Source organism: Lynx rufus, unplaced genomic scaffold, assembly GCF_022079265.1.
Source record: "Lynx rufus isolate CCGP_SWC_20201006 ecotype Redwood Valley unplaced genomic scaffold, mLynRuf1.p SCAF_13, whole genome shotgun sequence".
Taxonomy (NCBI): domain Eukaryota; kingdom Metazoa; phylum Chordata; class Mammalia; order Carnivora; family Felidae; genus Lynx; species Lynx rufus.
The window spans coordinates 20,414,208-20,438,828 of NW_025814827.1; the positions used below are offsets into that span (position 1 = coordinate 20,414,208).

At 39.1% G+C, this 24,621-nt stretch overlaps 1 protein-coding gene across 2 annotated transcripts in view; it reads left to right on the forward strand.

Annotated features, from left to right (window-relative positions):
- The window catches only part of DNAAF4 (dynein axonemal assembly factor 4), a 68,241-nt gene extending 46,717 nt beyond the window's left edge, over positions 1 to 21,524 (forward strand). Inside the window, exons 7-9 of one of the 2 annotated variants that reach the window (XM_047074447.1) lie at positions 17,129 to 17,282; positions 18,340 to 18,445; positions 21,232 to 21,524. In XM_047074447.1, coding sequence (XP_046930403.1) covers positions 17,129 to 17,282; positions 18,340 to 18,445; positions 21,232 to 21,341 — 370 coding nt within the window. In that variant the 3' untranslated portion in view covers positions 21,342 to 21,524. The remainder of the gene's footprint in view (positions 1 to 17,128; positions 17,283 to 18,339; positions 18,446 to 21,231) is intronic. The other variant, XM_047074448.1, reaches the window with a different exon arrangement.
- Positions 21,525 to 24,621: the final 3,097 nt, after the last annotated feature.

Here is a 24,621-nt window from a genome sequence, read left to right on the forward strand (position 1 = left end):
CGCCCAACATAGGATTTGAACTCATGACCTTGAGATCAAGAGTTGAACACTTCTAAATTTTTTTTTTTTCAACGTTTATTTATTTTTGGGACAGAGAGAGACAGAGCATGAACGGGAGAGGGGCAGAGAGAGAGGGAGACACAGAATCGGAAACAGGCTCCAGGCTCTGAGCCATCAGCCCAGAGCCTGACGTGGGGCTCGAACTCGCAGACCGCGAGATCGTGACCTGGCTGAAGTCGGACGCTTAACCGACTGCGCCACCCAGGCGCCCCAAGAGTTGAACACTTCTAACAACTGAGCCAGCCAGGTGTCCCAGGAGAATAGTGACTTTTAAAAAGACAGGAGATGACAGTGACTAGAAGGCTGTAGGGGGAAAGATGTCAGGAATCTCAAAGGATAATGACTTGTGTATAAAGAGAGAGTTTGATCTTATATCTAGCAGAAGAGAGTCTGAAGAATGCCAGTTTCTACAGTCCTAACCCCTGATGTGGGGACTCAGGAAGGGATGCAGTGGAGAGGGTGGTAGAGATTAGCATTGCCCTGAGGACAGAGCCAAGTTTATTTTAGACAGGATTTTTAAGAAAAGTTAAGGGTATAGGAAAGGAGTGAGAGGTGGAGTCAGTTATGGCAAAACCGGGAATAAGAAAGTGCAAAGGAGGGGCACCTGGCTGGCTTGTTAGGTAGAGCGTGTAACTCGTGATCTGGGGTCTCGAGTTCCAGCCCCACTTTGAACGTAGAGATTGCTTTAACAACAACAACAAAAAAATTGCAAGGGTGCCTGGGTGGCTCTGTTGGCTAAACGGCTTACTTCAGCTCAGGTCATGATCTCACGGTTTGTGAGTTTGAGCCCTGCATCTGGCTCTGTGCTGACAGCTCAGAGCCTGGGGCCTGCTTTGGATTCTGTGTCTCCCTTTCCCTCTGCCTGTCCCCTGCTCAGGCACACACACACACACACTCTCTCTCTCTCTCTCTCTCTCTCTCAGAAATAAACATTAGAACAAAAAATTAAAAAAAAAAAGAAAGTGCAAAGGAGTAGAGGGGGATGGGAGTAGGAAAGAACGGCAACACGAAGACAGGGGAAAAGTGTGCTTTTACATCAGTGCTCAAAGATAACAGGGTTGATTGACACGGTGAGACAGGTCTTTGGTATAGGTGTTGTGATGCTGTGACTGGCTAAAGGTCCTAGGAGTGTTGGTTTGGTCTTCTTCTGATACCCTTAAGATGTGATTTGGGTTTAAGAGTAGAAAGGACAGAGGAGATCGTTGAGCCAGGGTTAGAATTGTGACTGATGCATACACAAACACGTGTGTGTGTGTGTGTGTGTGTGTGTGTGTGTGTGTGTGTGAATTAAGTTAAAATTAAAAATTAGGGGTGCCTGGGTGGCTCAGTTCGTTGAGCATCCAACTTCGGCTCAGGTCATGATCTTGCATTTTGGGTTTGAGCCCCGTGTTAGGCTCTGTGCTGATAGCTCAGAGCCTGGAACCTGCTGTGTCTCCCTCTGTCTCTGCCCATCCCCTGCTTGTACTCTTCTCTCTCTCTGTCTCTCAAAAAATAAAATTAAAAGGTTTCAAAAAATTTTTAAATTAAATAAAAAATTTTTAAAGTAAAATATTGAAATAAAATTGCTGGCAAAAGCAACAAATTGGCAGCAACCTAGTGCAAAAGTATACTTTGCAGCAGTTGGGCATGACTGGTAGATTATAATTACTTTTAGTCTCTTGTTTTTGTACCACTTTGCCTTACTACCTCCAATTAGGTAGGAAAAGAAAGAGAAGCAAAACAAGAGGAGAGGAAGAGAACCGAGAATGAGGAGAGATGGAAGAAAACTTAGTAGCTAATAACACCCAGAGAAACAAAGTACAGTTAATCAAAATGCCAAGTACAAATAGATAAAAGGAAAGGTAAGACTTATTAGAAGAATATCCTCACTAGCAATGTAATGCAATACAAAAGATAGAAATAGACATAATAGAACTGATTCAGAAGCGGTTAGTTGACTTTAAGCCAAAGGATGAAATACCTTCATCTCCAGAGGCTTTGTTTCATGATAGCCTTCTATATTTACACAGGACAAAACTGTTCTTACTGTGCTAAAACTCATGGGACACTTGCTTCACAAAAGGGTAGAGGTGGACAAGCCTTTCAAAAACCAATAGCTTTTTCTTAGAAAAAGCCACAGATTGTTTTCATGTTTTTTGCCTAGCTTCCCACTACTGTATCTTAGTTTTAAATGCCAAATCTCTACCTTTTGGGAAAATACATAAGCTTAGGTAATTTTACTTGCTCATGAAAGCATTTTACCTTTTCCAATTAACATTATGTACCAGATAGCTTTTCACTGAGAACATCTCATAAAAGAGAGTCTAGATGCTCTAATATAGGTATATGCATGGTATGTATGATGTTATTTAACAGCCTTACATGACTCAGAATCTGTAAATAAATTTAATAGCTGTCCTTCTAGACACTTGTAATCACATGAAGTAAATGGACTGTAAATGGACCATTGTTCTGTCTCAAGGACATTACTCTGTGCTTGACTTTTAGTGTAAGTTCTTTTGGACCCTGTCTTAACTTTAGACTTACATACCTTCTTTCCCCACGCTAGGGCCACTTGAATCCCATCTGCATACCTCACTCTCTACAGCCAAGTCTAATGTTAGATAGGAGGGAATCAAGGATATGTTATGCTACAATCCAGCATTGTATTGCTATTATTACATAAAAGCATTGTCTACCCTGGTTCTTGGGTCTGAATTTTCTTTTTATTCTCTTGGCCTAAGTGTCATGTCAGATTTTGTCGCCTGCCTAGTACCCCATTCCTTTTAAGATTGAGGATGTCCTTTGCTTTTGCTTTCCCTTTTGCCACTGGGCTAATTCTACTCTGAGCCCCAACTTTGTTTGTAGGAGCCCACTATCTGCTAACAGACTAACCTAGTCTGCCAGTCTGTATTTCCGTATCCTTATTGTTTGCGTATGTTCTGTGTCTGGATTCGATCTGCCTTGCTGGATGTCTTTTACTTCATGTTGGACTTTTTGATGCTGATTATGGACCATCTTCTCCCAACACAGTATATAATTCTACTTGCCAAACTGAATTTCTTCCACATACTTAGGTTTGGGTCCATGCCCCAGCAAGAACTGTGAAGGTTTAGCCTACCACAGTTTCATGGATACCAGGAGAAGACATGAGACTCATGGGTCAGAGACAAAGGAATGTTATTCAAGGCACAGCAATCAGTGTGACCTTCATATTGGTTCCCTTTGTGCCTCAAGTCCCACAAGGCCAATGCATAGGCAGGCCTAGGTTTGAACCACAGCTGAGAACACCATGCTTAAAGAACACAATTTTTCATGAGAGGATTATAAGCAAATATGTCCAGCCTTTGACCCACAAGGAGATACTATCTTTTTTTCATACTGAACAGCAGATAAATCTGCTCTTTGCCCCAGAGGGAGACACTATATTTTCCAAGGCTATGTGCTATATGCACATCTTTGAAAAGATTGTCCCAAATAAAAGCCGCCTGTGCATCTGACATAAGATATGCACGAACATAAAATTCCCATGAAGAGTCATCTTCCAACAGTCCTTTGCACCTGCCTACTTTCAGGACAGATCTGCCAAATATGCCTTGCTCTCCTGCATTTTATTTATTAAAACAATTTTTTAATGTTTATTTATTTTTGAAAGAGAGAGAGAGAGAGTGGGAGCTGGGAAGAGGGAGACACAGAATCTGAAGCAGGCTCCAGGCTCTGAGCTGTCAGCACAGAGCCCAACATAGGTGCTTGAACCCACAAACTGAGATCATGACCTAAGCTGAAGTTGGATGCTTAACCAACTGAGGCACCCCGGTGCCCCTCTTCTGCATTTTAAAAACTATGTTTCTGGAAATAAGACGGTTTTCTTATACTTCTACCTTTTGCCTGACTTACAGAAGTTTAGAATCCATATTTATTCTAAGATGACTTCTTTGATGTAATTATCATTTTGTTCATTTGCTTGTTTGTATGCATTTTGTGGCCCGTAAGATTCTATTGCAATACACTAACTGTTATGGCCTAACTTGTCATTTTGTTTAGTATGTAGTTTCCTTTTCCTGTTTCCATCCTGAGTGCTAAATTGTAGTGGTTGATGTGCCTTCACAAAGACATACTGATACTCAGCTTTAGAAGCTCTAGAGATACCCAAGAATGTTTTCTATGCTGAAAGATAAGATGCTGAAAGAGACAACAATTTTTGAAGTCTGTCAGGGGCAGGTGGCTGTTACAGTTCCTATTGCCCACAAAACAGAGCCGTTCTGTCTTCTGTTGGAATATGTGTTGCTCCTGGCCCTATTGCTGTTGCTAAGCCCCACTACTTCTGATTTCTCCTAGCTCTCTTCTGCCCTTTTCTTTACTTCTCTCTACATCACTTCTTTCTTATCATTCCTGCCTCTGGTTGCCTCTCCCAGTCTTGTACAAAATCTTGGGCCCTTTTGGCTATTGCTAATCAGAATGTTTCTTTCTTTACAAAGGCATACCCGTCAGTCATCATAAAAATGACAGGATTGTTGGAGCTCCTGGGTGGCTCAGTCGGTTAAGCATCAACTTTGGCTTAGGTCATGATCTCACACTTCGTGGGTTCAAGCCCCATGTTGGGCTCTGTGCTGACAGCCCAGAACCTGGAACCTGCTTCAAATTCTGTCTCCTTCTCTCTCTGCCCCTTCCCCCCTCACTCTGTCTCTCTGTCTCTCAAAAATAAATAAACATTAAAAATGACAGGATTTGGGGTATCTGGGTGGCTCGGTCAGTTGAGCGTCCGACTTTGGCTCAGGTCATGATCTCACACTCCATGAGTTCGAGCCCCGCGTCAGGCTCTGTGCTGACAGCTCGGAGCCTGGAGCCTGCTTCAGATTCTGTGTCTCCCTCTCTTTCTCCACCTCTCCCCTGCTCATGCTCTGTCTCTCTCTGTCTCAAAAATAAATAAAAACATTTAAAACTTTTAAAAAATAATAATAAAAAAATTAAAATGACAGGATTGTTTGCAATTGTTCATGTCTCTTTTATTCTCACTATACATTCAGTATAATAAGCACTCGGTATGTGTTGAATTAATGAGTACTTTTGCATAATTCTTTTCACTGGCATTGCCTTATTTCGAGCATCAATGAAGACTTCATGGTTATTAACTTCTCTGCTTAAATTGTTCAAAGGTTACTGCCCTTTGGATACAGGTTTAATTTTTTCCCTTTCCTTTTGAAATTTGGCTGTTTCCAAGTTCAAAATCATTCTGAAAGCCGTACGGCAGATTTTTGGATTTTTGTAGTGACATTAAAGTTAAAAAAAAGTAATGTTCGTTTGGATTTATATTTTAATATGTATATGTAAACTTTAAAAATATTTTAATACTTTATATTTCTTGCTATTATGCCTCCTACAATGGTTCTTTTAATAACACTCATTGTAGGGGCGCTGGGGTGGTTCTGTCAGTTAAGCATCCGACTTCAGCTCAGGTCATGATCTCATGGTTCGTGGTTTCAAGCCCCACATCAGGCTCTGTGCTGACAGCTCAGAGCCTGGAGCCTGCTTTAGATTCTGTGTCTCCCTGTCTCTGCCTCTCCCCTGCTCATGCTCTTTCTCTGTCTCTCAAAAATAAATGTTAAAAATAGTTTAAAAATAATTTTCATTTTAAACTCTTCTTCCCTTCAAACCTGGAAAAATTTTTCTGATAAAACTTTTATATTATAAAACTATAAACTTATGTTAAAGATGAAAAATGAATTGTTCTTCAAATGTAGAGGTTAATATAAGATTTGTACAGTTATACAGACCAATGGAATAGATAGTCCATAAATAGCTCTCCCCTCTATGATCAAATGATTTTCAATAGTTATTCAGTGGAGAAAGGACAGTCTTTTCAACACATGGTGGTGGGAAAATTGGAAATTCATATGCAAAAGAATGAAGTTGGGCCCTTACCTAACACCTTATACAAAAATTAACTCAAAAGAGATAAAAGATCTAAACAGAAGAGCTAAAACAATGAATTTCTTAGACTAAAACACAGAGTACTTTATGACATTGGATTTGGCAATATTTCTTGGGTGTGACATCAAAAGCACAGACAACAAAAGACAAGTAAGTGGAAATGCATCAAAATTAAAAACTTGTACATGACAGGCACTATTAACAGAATGAAAAGAGAGCCCATGGAATGGAGACAATATTTGCAAATCATGTATCTGATAAAGGGTTAATATCCAGAATATATATATATATTTTTTTTATATGAAGTTTATTGACAAATTGGTTTCCATACAACACCCAGTGCTCATCCCAAAAGGTGCCCTCCTCAATATCCATCACCCACCCTCCCCTCCCTCCCACCCCCCATCAACCCTCAGTTTGTTCTCAGTTTTTAACAGTCTCTTATGCTTTGGCTCTCTCCCACTCTAACGTCCTTTTTTTTTTTTTTTTCCTTCCCCTCCCCCATGGGTTCCTGTTAAGTTTCTCAGGATCCACATAAGAGTGAAACCATATGGTATCTGTCTTTCTCTGTATGGCTTATTTCACTTAGCATCACACTCTCCAGTTCCATCCACGTTGCTACAAAAGGCCATATTTCATTTTTTCTCATTGCCACGTAGTATTCCATTGTGTATATAAACCACAATTTCTTTATCCATTCATCAGTTGATGGACATTTAGGCTCTTTCCATAATTTGGCTATTGTTGAGAGTGCTGCTATGAACATTGGGGTACAAGTGCCCCTATGCATCAGTACTCCTGTATCCTTTGGGTAAATTCCTAGCAGTGCTATTGCTGGGTCATAGGGTAGGTCTATTTTTAATTTTCTGAGGAACCTCCACACTGCTTTCCAGAGCGGCTGCACCAATTTGCATTCCCACCAACAGTGCAAGAGGGTTCCCGTTTCTCCACATCCTCGCCAGCATCTATAGTCTCCTGATTTGTTCATTTTGGCCACTCTGACTGGCGTGAGGTGATACCTGAGTGTGGTTTTGATTTGTATTTCCCTGATAAGGAGCGACGCTGAACATCTTTTCATGTGCCTGTTGGCCATCTGGATGTCTTCTTTAGAGAAGTGTCTATTCATGTTTTCTGCCCATTTCTTCACTGGGTTATTTGTTTCTCGGGTGTGGAGTTTGGTGAGCTCTTTATAGATTTTAGATACTAGACCTTTGTCCGATATGTCATTTGCAAATATCTTTTCCCATTCCGTTGGTTGCCTTTTAGTTTTGTTGGTTGTTTCCTTTGCTGTGCAGAAGCTTTTTATCTTCATAAGGTCCCAGTAATTCACTTTTGCTTTTAATTCCCTTGCCTTTGGGGATGTGTCGAGTAAGAGATTGCTACGGCTGAGGTCAGAGAGGTCTTTTCCTGCTTTCTCCTCTAAGGTTTTGATGGTTTCCTGTCTCACATTTAGGTCCTTTATCCATTTTGAGTTTATTTTTGTAAATGGTGTGAGAAAGTGGTCTAGTTTCAACCTTCTGCATGTTGCTGTCCAGTTCTCCCAGCACCATTTGTTAAAGAGGCTGTCTTTTTTCCATTGGATGTTCTTTCCTGCTTTGTCAAAGATGAGTTGGCCATATGTTTGTGGGTCTAGTTCTGGGGTTTCTATTCTATTCCATTGGTCCGTGTGTCTGTTTTTGTGCCAATACCATGCTGTCTTGATGATGACAGCTTTGTAGTAGAGGCTGAAGTCTGGGATTGTAATGCCTCCTGCTTTGGTCTTCTTCTTCAAAATCACTTTGGCTATTCGGGGCCTTTTGTGGTTCCATATGAATTTTAGGATTGCTTGTTCTAGTTTCGAGAAGAATGCTGGTGCAATTTTGATTGGGATTGCATTGAATGTGTAGATAGCTTTGGGTAGTATTGACATTTTGACAATATTTATTTTTCCAATCCATGAGCAGGGAATGTCTTTCCATTTCTTTAAATCTTCTTCAATTACCTTCATAAGCTTTCTATAGTTTTCAGCATACAGATCCTTTACATCTTTGGTTAGATTTATTCCTAGGTATTTTATGCTTCTTGGTGCAATTGTGAATGGGATCCGTTTCTTTATTTGTCTTTCTGTTGCTTCGTTGTTAGTGTATAAGAATGCAACTGATTTCTGTACATTGATTTTGTATCCTGCAACTTTGCTGAATTCATGTATCAGTTCTAGCAGACTTTTGGTGGAGTCTATCGGATTTTCCATGTATAATATCATGTCATCTGCAAAAAGCGAAAGCTTGACTTCATCTTTGCCAATTTTGATGCCTTTGATTTCCTTTTGTTGTCTGATTGCTGATGCTAGAACTTCCAGCACTATGTTAAACAACAACGGTGAGAGTGGGCATCCCTGTCGTGTTCCTGATCTCAGGGAAAAAGCTCTCAGTTTTTCCCCGTTGAGGATGATGTTAGTAGCTGTGGGCTTTTCATAAATGGCTTTTATGATCTTTAAGTATGTTCCTTCTATCCCGACTTTCTCAAGGGTTTTTATTAAGAAAGGGTGCTGGATTTTGTCAAAGGCCTTTTCTGCATCGATTGACAGGATCATATGGTTCTTCTCTTTTTTGTTGTTAATGTGATGTATCACGTTGATTGATTTGCGAATGTTGAACCAGCCCTGCATCCCAGGAATGAATCCCACTTGATCATGGTGAATAATTCTTTTTATATGCTGTTGAATTCGATTTGCTAGTATCTTATTGAGAATTTTGGCATCCATATTCATCAGGGATATTGGCCTGTAGTTCTCTTTTTTTACTGGGTCTCTGTCTGGTTTAGGAATCAAAGTAATACTGGCTTCATAGAATGAGTCTGGAAGTTTTCCTTCCCTTTCTATTTCTTGGAATAGCTTGAGAAGGATAGGTATTATCTCTGCTTTAAACGTCTGGTAGAACTCCCCTGGGAAGCCATCTGGTCCTGGACTCTTATTTGTTGGGAGATTTTTGATAACCGATTCAATTTCTTCGCTGGTTATGGGTCTGTTCAAGCTTTCTATTTCCTCCTGACTGAGTTTTGGAAGAGTGTGGGTGTTCAGGAATTTGTCCATTTCTTCCAGGTTGTCCAATTTGTTGGCATATAATTTTTCATAGTATTCCCTGATAATTGTTTGTATCTCTGAGGGATTGGTTGTAATAATTCCATTTTCATTCATGATTTTATCTATTTGGGTCATCTCCCTTTTCTTTTTGAGAAGCCTGGCCAGAGGTTTGTCAATTTTGTTTATTTTTTCAAAAAACCAACTCTTGGTTTCGTTGATCTGCTCTACAGTTTTTTTAGATTCTATATTGTTTGTTTCTGCTCTGATCTTTATTATTTCTCTTCTTCTGCTGGGTTTAGGCTGCCTTTGCTGTTCTGCTTCTAGTTCCTTTAGGTGTGCTGTTAGATTTTGTATTTGGGATTTTTCTTGTTTCTTGAGATAGGCCTGGATTGCAATGTATTTTCCTCTCAGGACTGCCTTCGCTGCGTCCCAAAGCGTTTGGATTGTTGTATTTTCATTTTCGTTTGTTTCCATATATTTTTTGATTTCTTCTCTAATTGCCTGGTTGACCCACTCATTCGTTAGTAGGGTGTTCTTTAACCTCCATGCTTTTGGAGGTTTTCCAGACTTTTTCCTGTGGTTGATTTCAAGCTTCATAGCATTGTGGTCTGAAAGTATGCATGGTATAATTTCAATTCTTGTAAACTTATGAAGGGCTGTTTTGTGACCCAGTATATGATCTATCTTGGAGAATGTTCCATGTGCACTCGAGAAGAAAGTATATTCTGTTGCTTTGGGATGCAGAGTTCTAAATATATCTGTCAAGTCCATCTGATCCAATGTATCATTCAGGGCCCTTGTTTCTTTATTGACCGTGTGTCTAGATGATCTATCCATTTCTGTAAGTGGGGTGTTAAAGTCCCCAGCAATTACCACATTCTTATCAATAAGGTTGCTTCTGTTTATGAGTAATTGTTTTATATATTTGGGGGCTCCCGTATTCAGCGCATAGACATTTATAATTGTTAGCTCTTCCTGATGGATAGACCCTGTAACTATTATATAATGTCCTTCTTCATCTCTTGTTACAGCCTTTAATTTAAAGTCTAGTTTGTCTGATATAAGTATGGCTACTCCAGCTTTCTTCTGGCTTCCAGTAGCATGATAAATAGTTCTCCATCCCCTCACTCTGAATCTAAAGGTGTCCTCAGGTCTAAAATGAGTCTCTTGTAGACAGCAAATAGATGGGTCTTGTTTTTTTATCCATTCTGATACCCTATGTCTTTTGGTTGGTGCATTTAATCCATTTACATTCAGTGTTATTATAGAAAGATACGGGTTTAGAGTCATTGTGATGTCTGTATGTTTTATGCTTGTAGTGATGTCTCTGGTACTTTGTCTCACAGGGTCCCCCTTAGGATCTCTTGTAGGGCTGGTTTAGTGGTGACAAATTCCTTCAGTTTTTGTTTGTTTGGGAAGACCTTTATCTCTCCTTCTATTCTAAATGACAGACTTGCTGGATAAAGGATTCTTGGCTGCATATTTTTGCTGTCTAGCACCTTGAAAATCTCGTGCCAATTCTTTCTGGCCTGCCAAGTTTCAAAAGAGAGATCCGTCACGAGTCTTATAGGTCTCCCTTTATATGTGAGGGCACGTTTACCCCTTGCTGCTTTCAGAATTTTCTCTTTATCCTTGTATTTTGCCAGTTTCACTATGATATGTCGTGCAGAAGATCGATTCAAGTTACGTCTGAAGGGAGTTCTCTGTGCCTCTTGGATTTCAATGCCTTTTTCCTTCCCCAGTTCAGGGAAGTTCTCAGCTATGATTTCTTCAAGTACCCCTTCAGCACCTTTCCCTCTCTCTTCCTCCTCTGGGATACCAATTATGCGTAGATTATTTCTTTTTAGTGTATCACTTAGTTCTCTAATTTTCCCCTCATACTCCTGGATTTTTTTATCTCTCTTTTTCTCAGCTTCCTCTTTTTCCATAACTTTATCTTCTAGTTCACCTATTCTCTCCTCTGCCTCTTCCATCCGAGCCGTGGTGGTTTGCATTTTGTTTTCCATTTCCTTTAAAGCGTTTTTCAGCTCCTCGTGACTGTTCCTTAGTCCCCTGATGTCTGTAGCAAGAGATTCTCTGCTGTCCTGTATGCTGTTTTCCAGCCCAGCGATTAATTTTATGACTATTATTCTAAATTCACTTTCTGTTATATTATTTAAATCCTTTTTGATCAGCTCATTAGCTGTTGTTATTTCCTGGAGATTCTTCTGAGGGGAATTCTTCCGCTTGGTCATTTTGGATAGTCCCTGGTGTGGTGAGGGCCTGCAGGGCACTTCCCCTGTGCTGTGGTGTATAACTGAAGTTGGTGGGCGGGGCCGCAGTCCGACCTGATGTCTGCCCCCAGCCCACCGCTGGGGCCACAGTCAGACTGGTGTGTGCCTTCTCTTCCCCTCTCCTAGGGGCGGGATTCACTGTGGGGTGGCGTGGCCCGTCTGGGTTACTTGCACACTGCCAGGCTTGTGATGCTGGGGATCTGGCGTATTAGCTGGAGTGGGAAGGCAAGGTGCACGGCGGCAGGGGGGGCAGGCTTAGCTCGCTTCTCCTTAGGTGATCCACTTCAGGAGGGGCCCTGTGGCAGCCGGAGGGAGTCAGATCCGCTGCTGGAGGTTTGGCTCCGCAGAAGCACAGAGTTGGGTGTTTGCGTGGAGCGAGCAATTTCCCTGGCCGGAACCGGTTCCCTTTGGGAATTTGGCTGGGGGATGGGCGGGGGAGATGGCGCTGGCGAGCGCCTTTGTTCCCCGCCAAACTGAGCTCTGTCGTCCGGGGGCTCCGCAGCTCACCCTCCCTTTGTCCTCCAGCCTTCCCGCTTTCCGAGCAGAGCTGTTAACTTATGACCTCCCAGACGCTAAGTCGCGCTTGCTGTCGGAACACAGTCCGTCAGGCCCCTCCGCTTTTGCAAGCCGGACTCGGGGGCTCTGCTTGGCTGGCGAGCCGCCCCTCCGCCCCGGCTCCCTCCCGCCAGTCCGTGGAGCGCGCACCGCCTCGCCGCCCTTCCTACCCTCTTCCGTGGGCCTCTCGTCTGCACTTGGGTCCGGTGACTCTGTTCTGCTAATCCTCTGGCGGTTTTCTGGGTTATTTAGGCAGGTGTAGGTGGAATCTAAGTGATCAGCAGGACGCGCGGTGAGCCCAGCGTCCTCCTACGCCGCCATCTTCCCAGCTTCTCCTCATATCCAGAATATATTTAAAGAACTTCTGGAACTCAACAGTTTAAAAACGAAACAATCTTTTTAAAAAGTAGGCAAAGAAAATAAATATACATATAAATATAAATATATAAATATTTATATATTTATCATATATATATATATATATATATATATATATATATATATGGCAAAGAACTTGAATAGACTTTTCTCCAAAGAGGATTTCCAAAGGCAAAAGTGCATGAAAAGATGCTGAATGTCACTAATTATTTAGAAAATGCAAATCAGAGTCACAGTGGGATACTAATTTACATAGATTACACTGGGTATTATCAAAATAACAAACAAAATAACAAAATAACCAAGTGTTTGTGAGGATATGGAGAAATTAGAAACCTTGAACATTGTTGGTGGGAATATAAATTGTACACAGTATGGAGCCTCCTCAAAAAATTAAAAATAGAATTACCATATGATCCGACAATTTCACTTTAGGGTATATACAGAAAAGAATTGAAAGCAGGGAAACAAACAGATATTTGTACACTCATGTTCATAGTAGCATTATTCACAATAGCCAGAAGGTAGAAGCAACCCAAGTGCCCATTGATGGATATTTTGGTAAACAAAATGTGGTATATCCATACAACAGAATATTCTTTTTTTTTAATATGAAATTTATTGTCATATTGGTTTCCATACAACACCCAGTGCTCATCCCAACAGGTGCCCTCCTCAATGCCAATCACCCACCCCCCTCTCCCTCCCACCCCCCCTCAAGCCTCAGTTTGTTCTCAGTTTTTTAGAGTCTCTTATGTTTTGCCTCCCTCCCTCTCTAACCTTGTTTTTTCCTTCCCCTCCCCCATGGTCTTCTGTTAAGTTTCTCAGGATCCACAAAAGAGTGAAAACATGGTATCTCTCTTTCTCTGCATGACTTATTTCACTTAGCATAACACTCTCCAGTTCCATCCACGTTGCTACAAAAGGACATATTTCATTCTTTCTCATTGCCAAGTAGTATTCCATTGTATATATAAACCACAACTTCTTTATCCATTCATCAGTTGGTGGACATTTAGGCTCTTTCCATAATTTGGCTATTGTTGAGAGTGCTGCTATAAACATTGGGGTACAAGTGCCCCTATGCATCAGCACTCCTCTATCCCTTGGGTAAATTCCCAGCAGTGCTATTGCTGGGTCATAGGGTAGATCTATTTTTAATTTTTTGAGGAACCTCCACACTGTTTTCCAGAGCGGCTGCACCAGTTTGCATTCCCACCAACAGTGCAAGAGGTTTCCCGTTTCTCCACATCCTCACCAGCATCTATAGTCTCCTGACTTGCTCATTTTAGCCACTCTGACTGGCGTGAGGTGGTGTCTGAGTGTGGTTTTGATTTGTATTTCCCTGATGAGGAGTGACGTTGAGCATCTTTTCATGTGCCTGTGGGACATCTGGATGTCTTCTTTAGAGAAGTTCTATTTGTGTTTTCTGCACATTTCTTCGCTGGATTATTTGTTTTTCGGGTGTAGAGTTTGGTGAGCTCTTTATAGATTTTGGATACTAGCCCTTTGTCTGATACGTCATTTGCAAATATCGTTTCCCATTCTGTTGGTTGCCTTTTAGTTTTGTTGATTGTTTCCTTTGCAGTGCAGAAGCTTTTTATCTTCATGAGGTCCCAATAGTTCATTTTTGCTTTTAATTCCCTTGCCTTTGGGGATGTGTCAAGTAGGAAATAGCTGTAGCTGAGGTCAGAGAGGTTTTTTTCCTGCTTTCTCCTCTAGGGTTTTGATAGTTTCCTGTCTCACATTCAGGTCCTTTATCCATTTTGAGTTTATTTTTGTGAATGGTGTATTCTCAATAGCCTTAAAGGGAAGAAACTCTTGTTACACGTTACAACATGGATGAACCTTGAAGACATTACGCTAAGTAAAACAAGCCAGTTACAAAAGGAAAAAGACTGTATAATTGCACTTATATGAGGTACCTACAGCAGTCACATTCATAGGACAGAAAATAGAACGGTGGTCATCAAAGGTAGGAGGTAATGGGGTGTTAATGTTTAATGAGTACAGAGTTTCAGTTTTGGAAGATGAAAACTTCTAGAGTTGGACGTTGATGATAATTGCACAACAATGTGAATGTACTTAATGCCACTAAACTATACATTTAAAAATGGTTAAAAATGGTACATTTTATGTTATGTATATTGTGCCATAATTAAAAAGGGGAGGGGAAGCTTGTAGTAGACACTATAGGTTATCCAGCCAAAATGTATGCCCTCTCTTTATCCTTATTGGCTGAGACCTTATTTTGGTTAGGAGTGTAGACCGTATTACCCATGTGACCAAGTCCTGAGATAAATTCTGATTGACTTCAACAAATCAGGGTTTTCACTGCACTGCTGGTGGGTTTATTTGCTTGTGTTGTTGTTTTGTTTTTAGATCTATGTTTTATTATAATGTTTATAAAAGCAGAGTATTAGGAAACAAAAACCCTAAATGTCCATCATTAGGAGGAGACTGGTTTCAGAAATCCTGGCAGAAATTAGAGAATACTTTGCTTAAAAAAAAAAAATCTTTGGGGCGCCTGGGTGGCGCAGTCGGTTAAGCGTCCGACTTCAGCCAGGTCACGATCTCGCGGTCCGTGAGTTCGAGCCCCGCGTCAGGCTCTGGGCTGATGGCTCAGAGCCTGGAGCCTGCTTCCGATTCTGTGTCTCCCTCTCTCTCTGCCCCTCCCCCGTTCATGCTCTGTCTCTCTCTGTCCCAAAAATAAATAAACGTTGAAAAAAAATTAAAAAAAAAATCTTTAAAAATAGTGTATCTCCAATTTTCTTTTTTTTTTTAAATTTTTTTTTTCAACGTTTATTTATTTTTGGGACAGAGAGAGACAGAGCATGAACGGGGGAGGGGCAGAGAGAGAGGGAGACACAGAATCGGAAGCAGGCTCCAGGCTCTGAGCCATCAGCCCAGAGCCTGACGCGGGGCTCGAACTCACGGACCGCTAGATCGTGACCTGGCTGAAGTCGGACGCTTAACCGACTGCGCCACCCAGGCGCCCCAAAATATATATTTTTTAAAGTTTATTTTGAGAAAGAGCTTGAGGTGGGGGAGGGAAAGGAAGAGAGAAGAGAGAGAATCCCAAGCAGGATCCCTTTCAATGTGGAACTGATATAGGACTTGATATGGAACTGTGAGATCATGGTGACCTGAGCAGAAACCAAGAGTCAGACACTTAACCAACTGAGCCACCCAGGTACCCCAAGGCTTAATATTTTTTTCAGGTGGGTACTTTTGGTTAATGAGATGGGAAAGGAGGTGAACTAGGAGATTTCTGGAAAAGTTTTTTTTTTGCTCTCAAGGAGCATATACCAGAAGATACCGTCCCATTTTATTCTAATGAATATCGTGCTTTGAATGTGGCACCTTAAGCTATGCAGTCGTCTTATACTATGAGAAAAACCAGCCCTAGGATGAAGTAGCTTGTGAGTATAGTATAATGGAGAAGTGTAAGGAACCTTAGGCCTTGATAATATGTTCAAGTTGCTGATTTCATTGGGCATGGAGCCTTTCCCTCTGGAGTTGTTTTTCTGTTTTGTTTTTTTGTTTGTTTGTTTTCTTTTTAATTTTTTAAACTTATTTATTTTGATAGAGAGAGAACAAGCAGGGAAGTGGGGAGAGAAAGGGGGAAGAGAACGAATCCCAAGCAGGCTCTGCTGTGTGAGCACAGAGCACTACGTGGGGCTTGAATTCACAAACCGTGAGATTATGCCCTGAGCTGAAATCAAAAGTCTAAGGCTTAACTGATTGAGCCACCCTGGCTTCCCTCTCTGGACTTTTTAAATGTGAGATCATTTACTTCCTTGTTTAAGCCAGTTTGAGTTGGGATCCTGTTACTTGCATTCCGAAACATCCTAGCTGATATGAGGCATTTCAGAAACATAAACTTTTACCAGAGAATTAGCTTTTCTAGTTTGTGCAAGTTATTTTAAACTTGAATCAGGATTACGTTAGATGTCACAGTAGTGTTGTTTTACCTTTTACTAATGGTTTACTGGGTGCTTTTACTTTGATGTCATCAAGTTCTAGAACAGTACAGTATGCAGTACAGTCAACTGGAAATAAATACAAAGTGTTCTTTATATAGCATTTTTATATTTGGTATTTTATTTTTTCCCTTGTTTGTGCATTTTCCAAAATTCTAGGAATTGTACATGAAAAATAAAAACCACTTTACATTTTAAATAAAACCCTTAATTATGTACATCTGTTTGAAGAGAATTTTGGAAGATTTAAACTGTCTATTAGATGCTTTTGTTTGCAAGTAATAAAAAAATTTTTTAAACAATTTTAAACTCTGTTAAAAGGAATTTATTGGCTATGTAACTAAAAAGCTAAAGGTATGTTATATTTCAGGTAAAGCTTGATGCAGCAGCTTAATTGTATCACTAAGGACTCTGCTTCTGTCTGCGTTTTTATTCTTTTCATAATTCTATGGTATCAGCTTCATTCTAGTGCTGGCTCTTTACATCGTGTTAAAAATGGTCACCACAGTTAGGGCTGTATGCTTTCTTCATTTGTATCCAGCAAGAGGAGTTTTCCCAACTTTTCATTCTCCAACATTGGAAACAAAGTCACAGGCTTCATTCTGAATAGACCAATTTAGGTCACAAGCTTATCCCCAAGTCAGTCATTGTAGCCAAGAGGATAGAAATATGCTTAGGGCTTAAACTACCGATAGCTACCTTTGGAGGTGGGGGTGAGGTCAGTCCCATTCAGATTATATGTTGATACATGTGGAGGAAAGTAGGGGGCAGTGTAGCCTACAAACCATTGTATAGGGAATAGAAAAGGAGGTAAACCATCTCCTCTGCCAGATGTTACTAGATAGTATTTCTGTGTTCCTATTTCAATGTTATATTGTTTTCCTTTTTTTTTTTTTTTGTCTCATTAGCAAATTGTTTGCAACAGAAAACTATTTGGCAGCTATTAATGCATATAACTTAGCCATAAGACTAAATAACAAGATTCCACTATTGTATTTGAATCGGGCTGCTTGCCACCTAAAACTAAAAAACTTACACAAGGCCATCGAAGATTCTTCTAAGGTATGTGTGTGTGTGTGTGTGTGTGTGTGTGTGTGTGTGTGTATGTTGCTTTAAAATTGTTATCCTTATTTATTGGTTTAAATGATACCCTTCATGTGTTTTCTTTTAAATTTATGTAGTTGAGATGCAAGGATTATAAGAGTCATCTTGTTGGGCTTTTTTTTTTTTTTTTTTTACTGAAAAAAAGATTTTTCTGTGTTTGAATAGATAAGAAACTGTTTTTTTTTTGAGATTTCAAGTTTCATTAGAAATCCCCTATCAATTGCTCCTATATTTCCTTGATGTATCCTTTGACATTCACAAGGAAATTAGTAAACGTTTGTCAGTTGTGCTTACCCTTTTTCTTATTAAAGTTTTGCAGACTTACTGCAAGGTTGAAGGAAGAAAACTTGGTATTCCCTTGTTATCACTACCACTTGCACGGTAGGATAGCTCCCTAGTAATTTCCCGATTTTCAGAATAACTTAGTATATCCTAATTTCATTACTAATATCATGTCATTACTAATAAACTAGTTTTTTTCTCTTTTTTTCCATATCCAAGTAACCTGTCTACAGGGAAAATCACATGCAAAATCTCTTAGGTTGCCCCTTGAGATTGAAAATATGGAAGAAATAACCAGATCCTCATACTTTGATCTTATTAAGCTACTAAAAGATCTGGCAATATTCTTAGGATCCAGTTTTCCTTTTATTAGCACAATTCTCGCCACAAATATTTATTGAATGATTGAATGAACTGAAATGACCAATTTGAATTTTTATAAAAGATCTCCAATACTCTTTAATCATTCCTGTTAATAAAGGTAAAAATGTAGAGGTTTCAAATGATAAACCAGAGATGACTTTGGGAGAGAGGGTATGAATCTTGTATAGGAACAATTGAACAATTCTTTAAATTGTTCAACCCAAATATAAGTATTTGATACATTTCTATATCAGTTAAGCCCAAAATTTTGGTGGGTGAAGACATGAGGCTTGTTTCAAAGTTAATATTTTTACCATGTTTTTGCTCAAGTTTAAATTAGGAAATTCTTTCCCTCATTTTATCCTGTAAGGCACTAGAATTACTGACACCACCTGTTGCAGACAATGCTAATGGAAGAATGAAGGCACATATACGACGTGGAACAGCATTCTGTCAACTAGAATTGTATGTAGAAGGTAAGAAATTGATAGAAATGTTTTAAGTTACAAATTATACTCTGAAAAAAGTATCAATGGGATTATTTAAGATCATAACTTTTTAGGACTCCACTGTTTTATATTTTTAGCATTTAATGTATTCTTTGCAATTTATCTGACAAAAATGATTTTGAAATACTTAAAAAATTTGTTGTAGAAGGGAGTGAACAACCGGTTTAGGTCTCAGAAAATGCTGTAGCATCAGACAACTTTTATATAGAAAGATGTGTGATAAAGGTTATAAATGAGTCAGTTAAGGGGTGCCTGGGTGGCTCAGTTGGTTAAGCGGCCGACTTCGGATCAGGTCATGATCTCATGTCCCATGAGTTCGAGCCCCGCGTCGGGCTCTGTGCTGACAGCTCAGAGCCTGGAGCCTGTTTCAGATTCTGTGTCTCCCTCTCTCTGACCCTCCCCTGTTCATGCTCTGTCTCTCCCTGTCTCAAAAATAAAAAAACGTTAAAAAAAAATTTTTTTTTTTAAATGAGTCAGTTAAGATATGATGGAAATTTAAAATGAACTGCTTTGGTCACATACACACATATACACACACACACACACACACACACAAGCTCAGAAATAACTGATGTACTACCGTATATGATCATTGCTTATATTTGTGGGACTGTGCTAAGGTTTGTAATTCAGCCTGGTGGATAGAAGCCATAACACTGATTTTTTTATTGTTTTTCGTTTTTAATGTGTTTGGGGACTGGTTTGCAGTGACTCATTTTGCTCCAAAGGCAAAAATTTTTAGTAGTCAGTGTCTTACCGTTAATGTTCTTCTTCCCATACTTCTGTACCCAGAGGACCATTCAGCTTTCCTTTATTCAAGGCCTAAAGGTATACTCCTTGATGATGCCTTACCAGGGAAGGGGCTAGTCTATATGGTTTTATTATTTCTGACTTTGTTTTTAAATTTGTTTCTGACATTTTTAGATTTCTAATTTTTTCGTTTCTTAAATTTAAAAAATTTTTTTTAATTTATTGAGAGAGAGCTCACATGTATGCACAAGAGAGAATTCTAAGCAGCTCCACCTGCATTGCAGAGCCTGATGCAGGGCTCAATCTCATGACTTAAGGTGAAATCAAGAGTCCTATGTCCAACTGACTGAACCACCCAGGTACCCCAGAGATTTTTCCAACCAAAGCACCCATATGAGATTTATATGCCCTGTTTTTGTTTTTGTTTTTTAAGTGTCTCGTCCAGCTTTGTGAAGATAAAAATTATAAATGCAGGAATGAAAGATTTTAAAGCATTCTTTAGAAATGATAGCACTATAGACTTTCTGAGCTAAAAGTACTCTTCATTTTAAAGATGAGAAAATGGAGGCTTGGAGAAGTTCAGTGCTTTACCTCAAGTGGCATGGCAAATCAGTAGCACTTAGAACTCAAGTTTCCTTATTCTCAAAGAAATTTTCCCACTGCTTATTTTGGTAAAGATTTAGACTCATTTGTGTATATATGTAACAACCAGCCCACAATGCTTTCCTTTTAAGCCAAATTTCCTCAAAAGAATTCTGTAGGTATGATAGCTATAGAAAAAAACATAAACAATAATCTATGGATTATATAAAGTATGGATTGACTCTACCAAAATTATTTTTTTAATCTAGAATCAAAAAAAATTTTTTAATGTTTGTTTATTTTTGAGAGAGAAACACACTGAGGAGGAGCAGGGGAGGTGCAGAAAGAGAGGGAGACACAGAATCTGAAACAGGCTCGAGGCTCTGAGCTTTCAGCACAGAGCCCAACACAGGGCTCGAACTCACAAACTACAAAACCTGAGCTGAAATTGGACATTTTACCGACTGAGCCACCCAGGCTCTCCTAATCTAGAATTTCTTTTTTTTTTTTTTTTTTTTTCCAACGTTTATTTATTTTTGGGACAGAGAGAGACAGAGCATGAACGGGGGAGGGGCAGAGAGAGAGGGAGACACAGAATCGGAAACAGGCTCCAGGCTCCGAGCCATCAGCCCAGAGCCTGATGCGGGGCTCGAACTCCCGGACCGCGAGATCGTGACCTGGCTGAAGTCGGACACTTAACCGACTGCGCCACCCAGGCGCCCCTAGAATTTCTAAATAAGATGGCATTTTTCAAAAATGAGTCTGTTCATGCTTTAATGAGTTTAAGCTGTTAGCTTATTTGTACTTGAATTTAAAATAACTGTTTCTGAGGTGCCTGGCTTGCTCAGTTGGAAGAGCATGTGACTCTTGATCTTGGCCCCACATTGGGTGTTGAGATTACTTAAATGAATTTTTAAAAACCCTAAAAAAACTGCTTCTTACAAAATCCTGAGTGAAGTTAGTATAATTACTTCTGAAATTACTGAAAAATTTCTGCAGTATTTTAGAAATACTACATAGAGGGGCGCCTGGGTGGCGCAGTCGGTTAAGCGTCCGACTTCAACCAGGTCACGATCTCACGGTCCGTGAGTTCGAGCCCCGCGTCAGGCTCTGGGCTGATGGCTCGGAGCCTGGAGCCTGTTTCCGATTCTGTGTCTCCCTCTCTCTCTGCCCCTCCCCCGTTCATGCTCTGTCTCTCTCTGTTCCAAAAATAAATAAAAACGTTGAAAAAAAAATTAAAAAAAAAATACTACATAGAGATGCATATATGAAAATGAGAATCTAATTGAAAACCTGGTACTTGTCCTGAACCATGTTCTTATTGGTTATTTTTAGTAAAAAAAAAAAAAAAAAATTGTCTAGATAACACAAGTATGTATAAAATACTGATTTTATTGACTATCACTGCTATGTAAATATAGGCTTACAGGATTATGAAGCTGCACTTAAGATTGACCCGTCCAATGAAATTGTGCAAAATGATGCTGAGAAGATTCGGAATATAATTCAAGGAACAGAACTAAAATCTTAATGACTGCTGAAGCAACTAGGTATTGTACTAGATATTGTTTGAAGTTTTTAAAAAAATAACTGGAGACATTAGTAATATTTGTAAATATGGCTGATTGTGCAGAATCACTTTCTCTTTAGTTCTCTAGTTCTGTAGAGGGCAAAATCTATAGATTTATATATTACAAATCTATGGAAAATTAAATGTGTGACTTGAATGGTTTCTGAATAAGTAAATCAAAACAAGAATGATTTAATTCTTCTTCAATACACAGATTAATTATATATACATATACATATATATGTACCTACATATACATACATATGTATATATGTATATATATATTGTTGTTGTTGTTACTGAATTCAACTTACCCTTAAAACTAACTAAATATTTGTCGGTGTGATGAGTATTAAGACAAGACATGGATTCATTTTTGACAAGGTAAAATTTGAAAATAAAAGACCACCTTAAAAAAATTTTTTTTTAATTATATATACTACTTAGTTGTCTGAATGATTGACCTTGGTATAATCAATACTGATGTTCACTTAGTTTTCAATGCACAGAACCTTTTTTTTCCCTTTCATACTTCTCCACCACCTGTGTGGGAGGTTAGACCAGTTCAATCTAGCAAAACAACTGTTTGGGAAACCTTGTTTTCAACTTCAGGTACAGGCAGTGTTCCCCAAAGCCTTGATCATATTTCATACTATCTGATGAAGGTAAGTTTTCTAGTACCTTCAAGTACAATAGGAAAAAGAAAAAAAGACAGCAAAGGGTGAAATGTTAACACAGAATATTATGTATGATACTGGCATTTGATTGCACCACCACTTGTGTTGTATCACTGTGATGATGCAAGCATTAAGCAAAAACAGTATAGCTTCCCTTTTGCACATAGTAGTTATCACAATTGTCTGTTTATATTTAGAGGATTTTTAGAAAAATCAAACAATTTTTTAGGAGTAAGTTTTTATAGCATTTGATCATCTGATATCATTCAAATGGACCATAAGACAGCTTCATTCTTTTTTTTTTTAACTCAATATTTTTTTTGAATGGGAACAGATAAGGTTAGTTCAGCAACCTTGAGACTTTTATAAAGCAACTTTTGATAACTTACATAGCAGCCTTGTCCAGTTATTAGACCTTCTAATAAGACTTGCTTCTAATAAGGATTGCTTTTGCTTATAATCAACACTGGTTTGTCAATTTATTTTTAAAAAATAAGTGTTACCAAAATGAAGATGGGTCTTCATGTGTGTCAAATACCAGTTTGATGTTCAAAATATTTAACCAACCTAGTGCTGCTTCAGGCTCTTCCTATTACCATCCTCTCCCCCTCTCCCCCTGCCCTCTCGAAAAGACTGGGCCCAATAGCTGCCCTAAGGGCAAAAGATCTATCCTTGGAGGAATAGAAGAAGAGATAGTCTTAACTAGTTATGTGTGAATATTTTTGACCCTATCCTCTAAGTAAAGTCTTGGTTTAAATGCAACAGTAGAATTTGTATTTACGAAATACTTGACCTCTTTTGAGCAATCTCCTATGGTTTACAAGGAACTTTTGTCTTAGATTGAAGTAGTGACAGAGTTGAAATATTGATACAACATTCCCATCTCTTTTATGATAAAAACATACCTTCCAAATAATAGTGCTAATTAAGGCCTGTGAATAAAAGATAAAAAAATTCTAATAGTAGTCCTTTGGTTTTTTTCATAATGTCAATTATTTAATTGAAATTAATTTCAAGATACCAAATGGATAACAAACTAAATGTGGCTGTTACAGAAATGTAAACTGAAGGGATCTTTAATCATCTGAAGGGATCTTTAATCTCCCACTACTATGTGATTACCATACACATAAATACATAGTATACATGTTAATTAAAGATAATTTTTTGACAAATTTGGCTATGAAGAAATATCAAAACTATATCAAAATATTGATTACAAAGGAAAGATCAGACTTAGCCCATTTTTGCAGTGGATGCTTTACAGGAATAGAAAATAGGTATTGTTAGACTTAATTAAAAAAATATTTTAATATACCACTCGCTTGCCCTTTGATAGTCACTTGAGAGTCAGGGTGGATGGGTAACTAGTTTGATTAAACCTGTTTTTACGTCATTAAAGTGCTTAAGCATTTTATGAGGAAAGTTCATCTCTTTCTTCCCAGAAAGAGGTTTGTGAATTACATTAAGCAAAAGTGGTTTGTCCCAGACCAGGTTTGGTATAATTTTTTTTAATGCATTTTAGCTCTTTACTGACAGAAGTGAAAATATTATTCCTAATAGATAGGTGCTATCTAATAGTTAAGTAGAAAGTAAACATATATGTTTGTATAAACATATCCTGTCCAGTTTTCCAGAGTCAAAGAAAACCAGAGCTGGACAGTAGTTAGAGCAGTAAAAACAGATTTCACTTGGGAACTATTACAGGATAAGAAAAGAGATCTCCGTGTAGAATTGGGGTCTTTTCATAACATAGCATGGGCAATGGACAAGTGGTGATTAATAGCTAAGGAACAAGTTGGGGGTGGGGGTTGGAGTTGTCAGTAGATAGAAAATCACTAAGAGGAAACATCAGGGGTAGGGAGATTCTGGCTATGTTAATCTAACAGGATTCTTGCTGAAGGCAGGCCAGGTTGATTGGGCATTACCTGGGGATGATGAGGGATGAGGAATTTGATCAAATATTGAGAGTGATTGAAATTAATGGTGGGGATTCTGGCTAACCCAACTTAGCATTATTCTTGCTAACAGCTGAACTTGACAAGGCCCAAGGATGAGGCCTAGTTGGAAAGTGGCTAAAGGAACCTGTTTAGAGTTTGGTGAAGGAGAGACCACTTGTCACCAGCAAGCCAAGTACTTTCCAGTGAACTCATCCATGTGGCAAATAAGGACAAAGGATTTTTGCACATACCATCTGGGGAAAGGGTTAGTAGGTGATCTCCCAAAAAGACTGAATACAGGAGTATTTCATTATCGTATTGATCTGATCTGGCTCAGTCTCACTCTCAAAGACCTATCAATAGCTGACCCATCTCTGAGTATCAGATTCACATTAACCCAGCTCAGGAGACTGCCTGGGAAAAACAGACTGCCTACTTATTAATTATTAACCCAGCAAAACAGACTGCCTACTTATTAATTCATAATTAGAAATTGAGCATCCGCACAATTCACCTTTCCTTATAAACAGATGTATATAGTAAATCACATCATAAAATTGCTTGGTAAACATGTTAAAAGAAACAGGTCCAAAATGGAGTCACTTGTGGCTTCACAAGTGAATT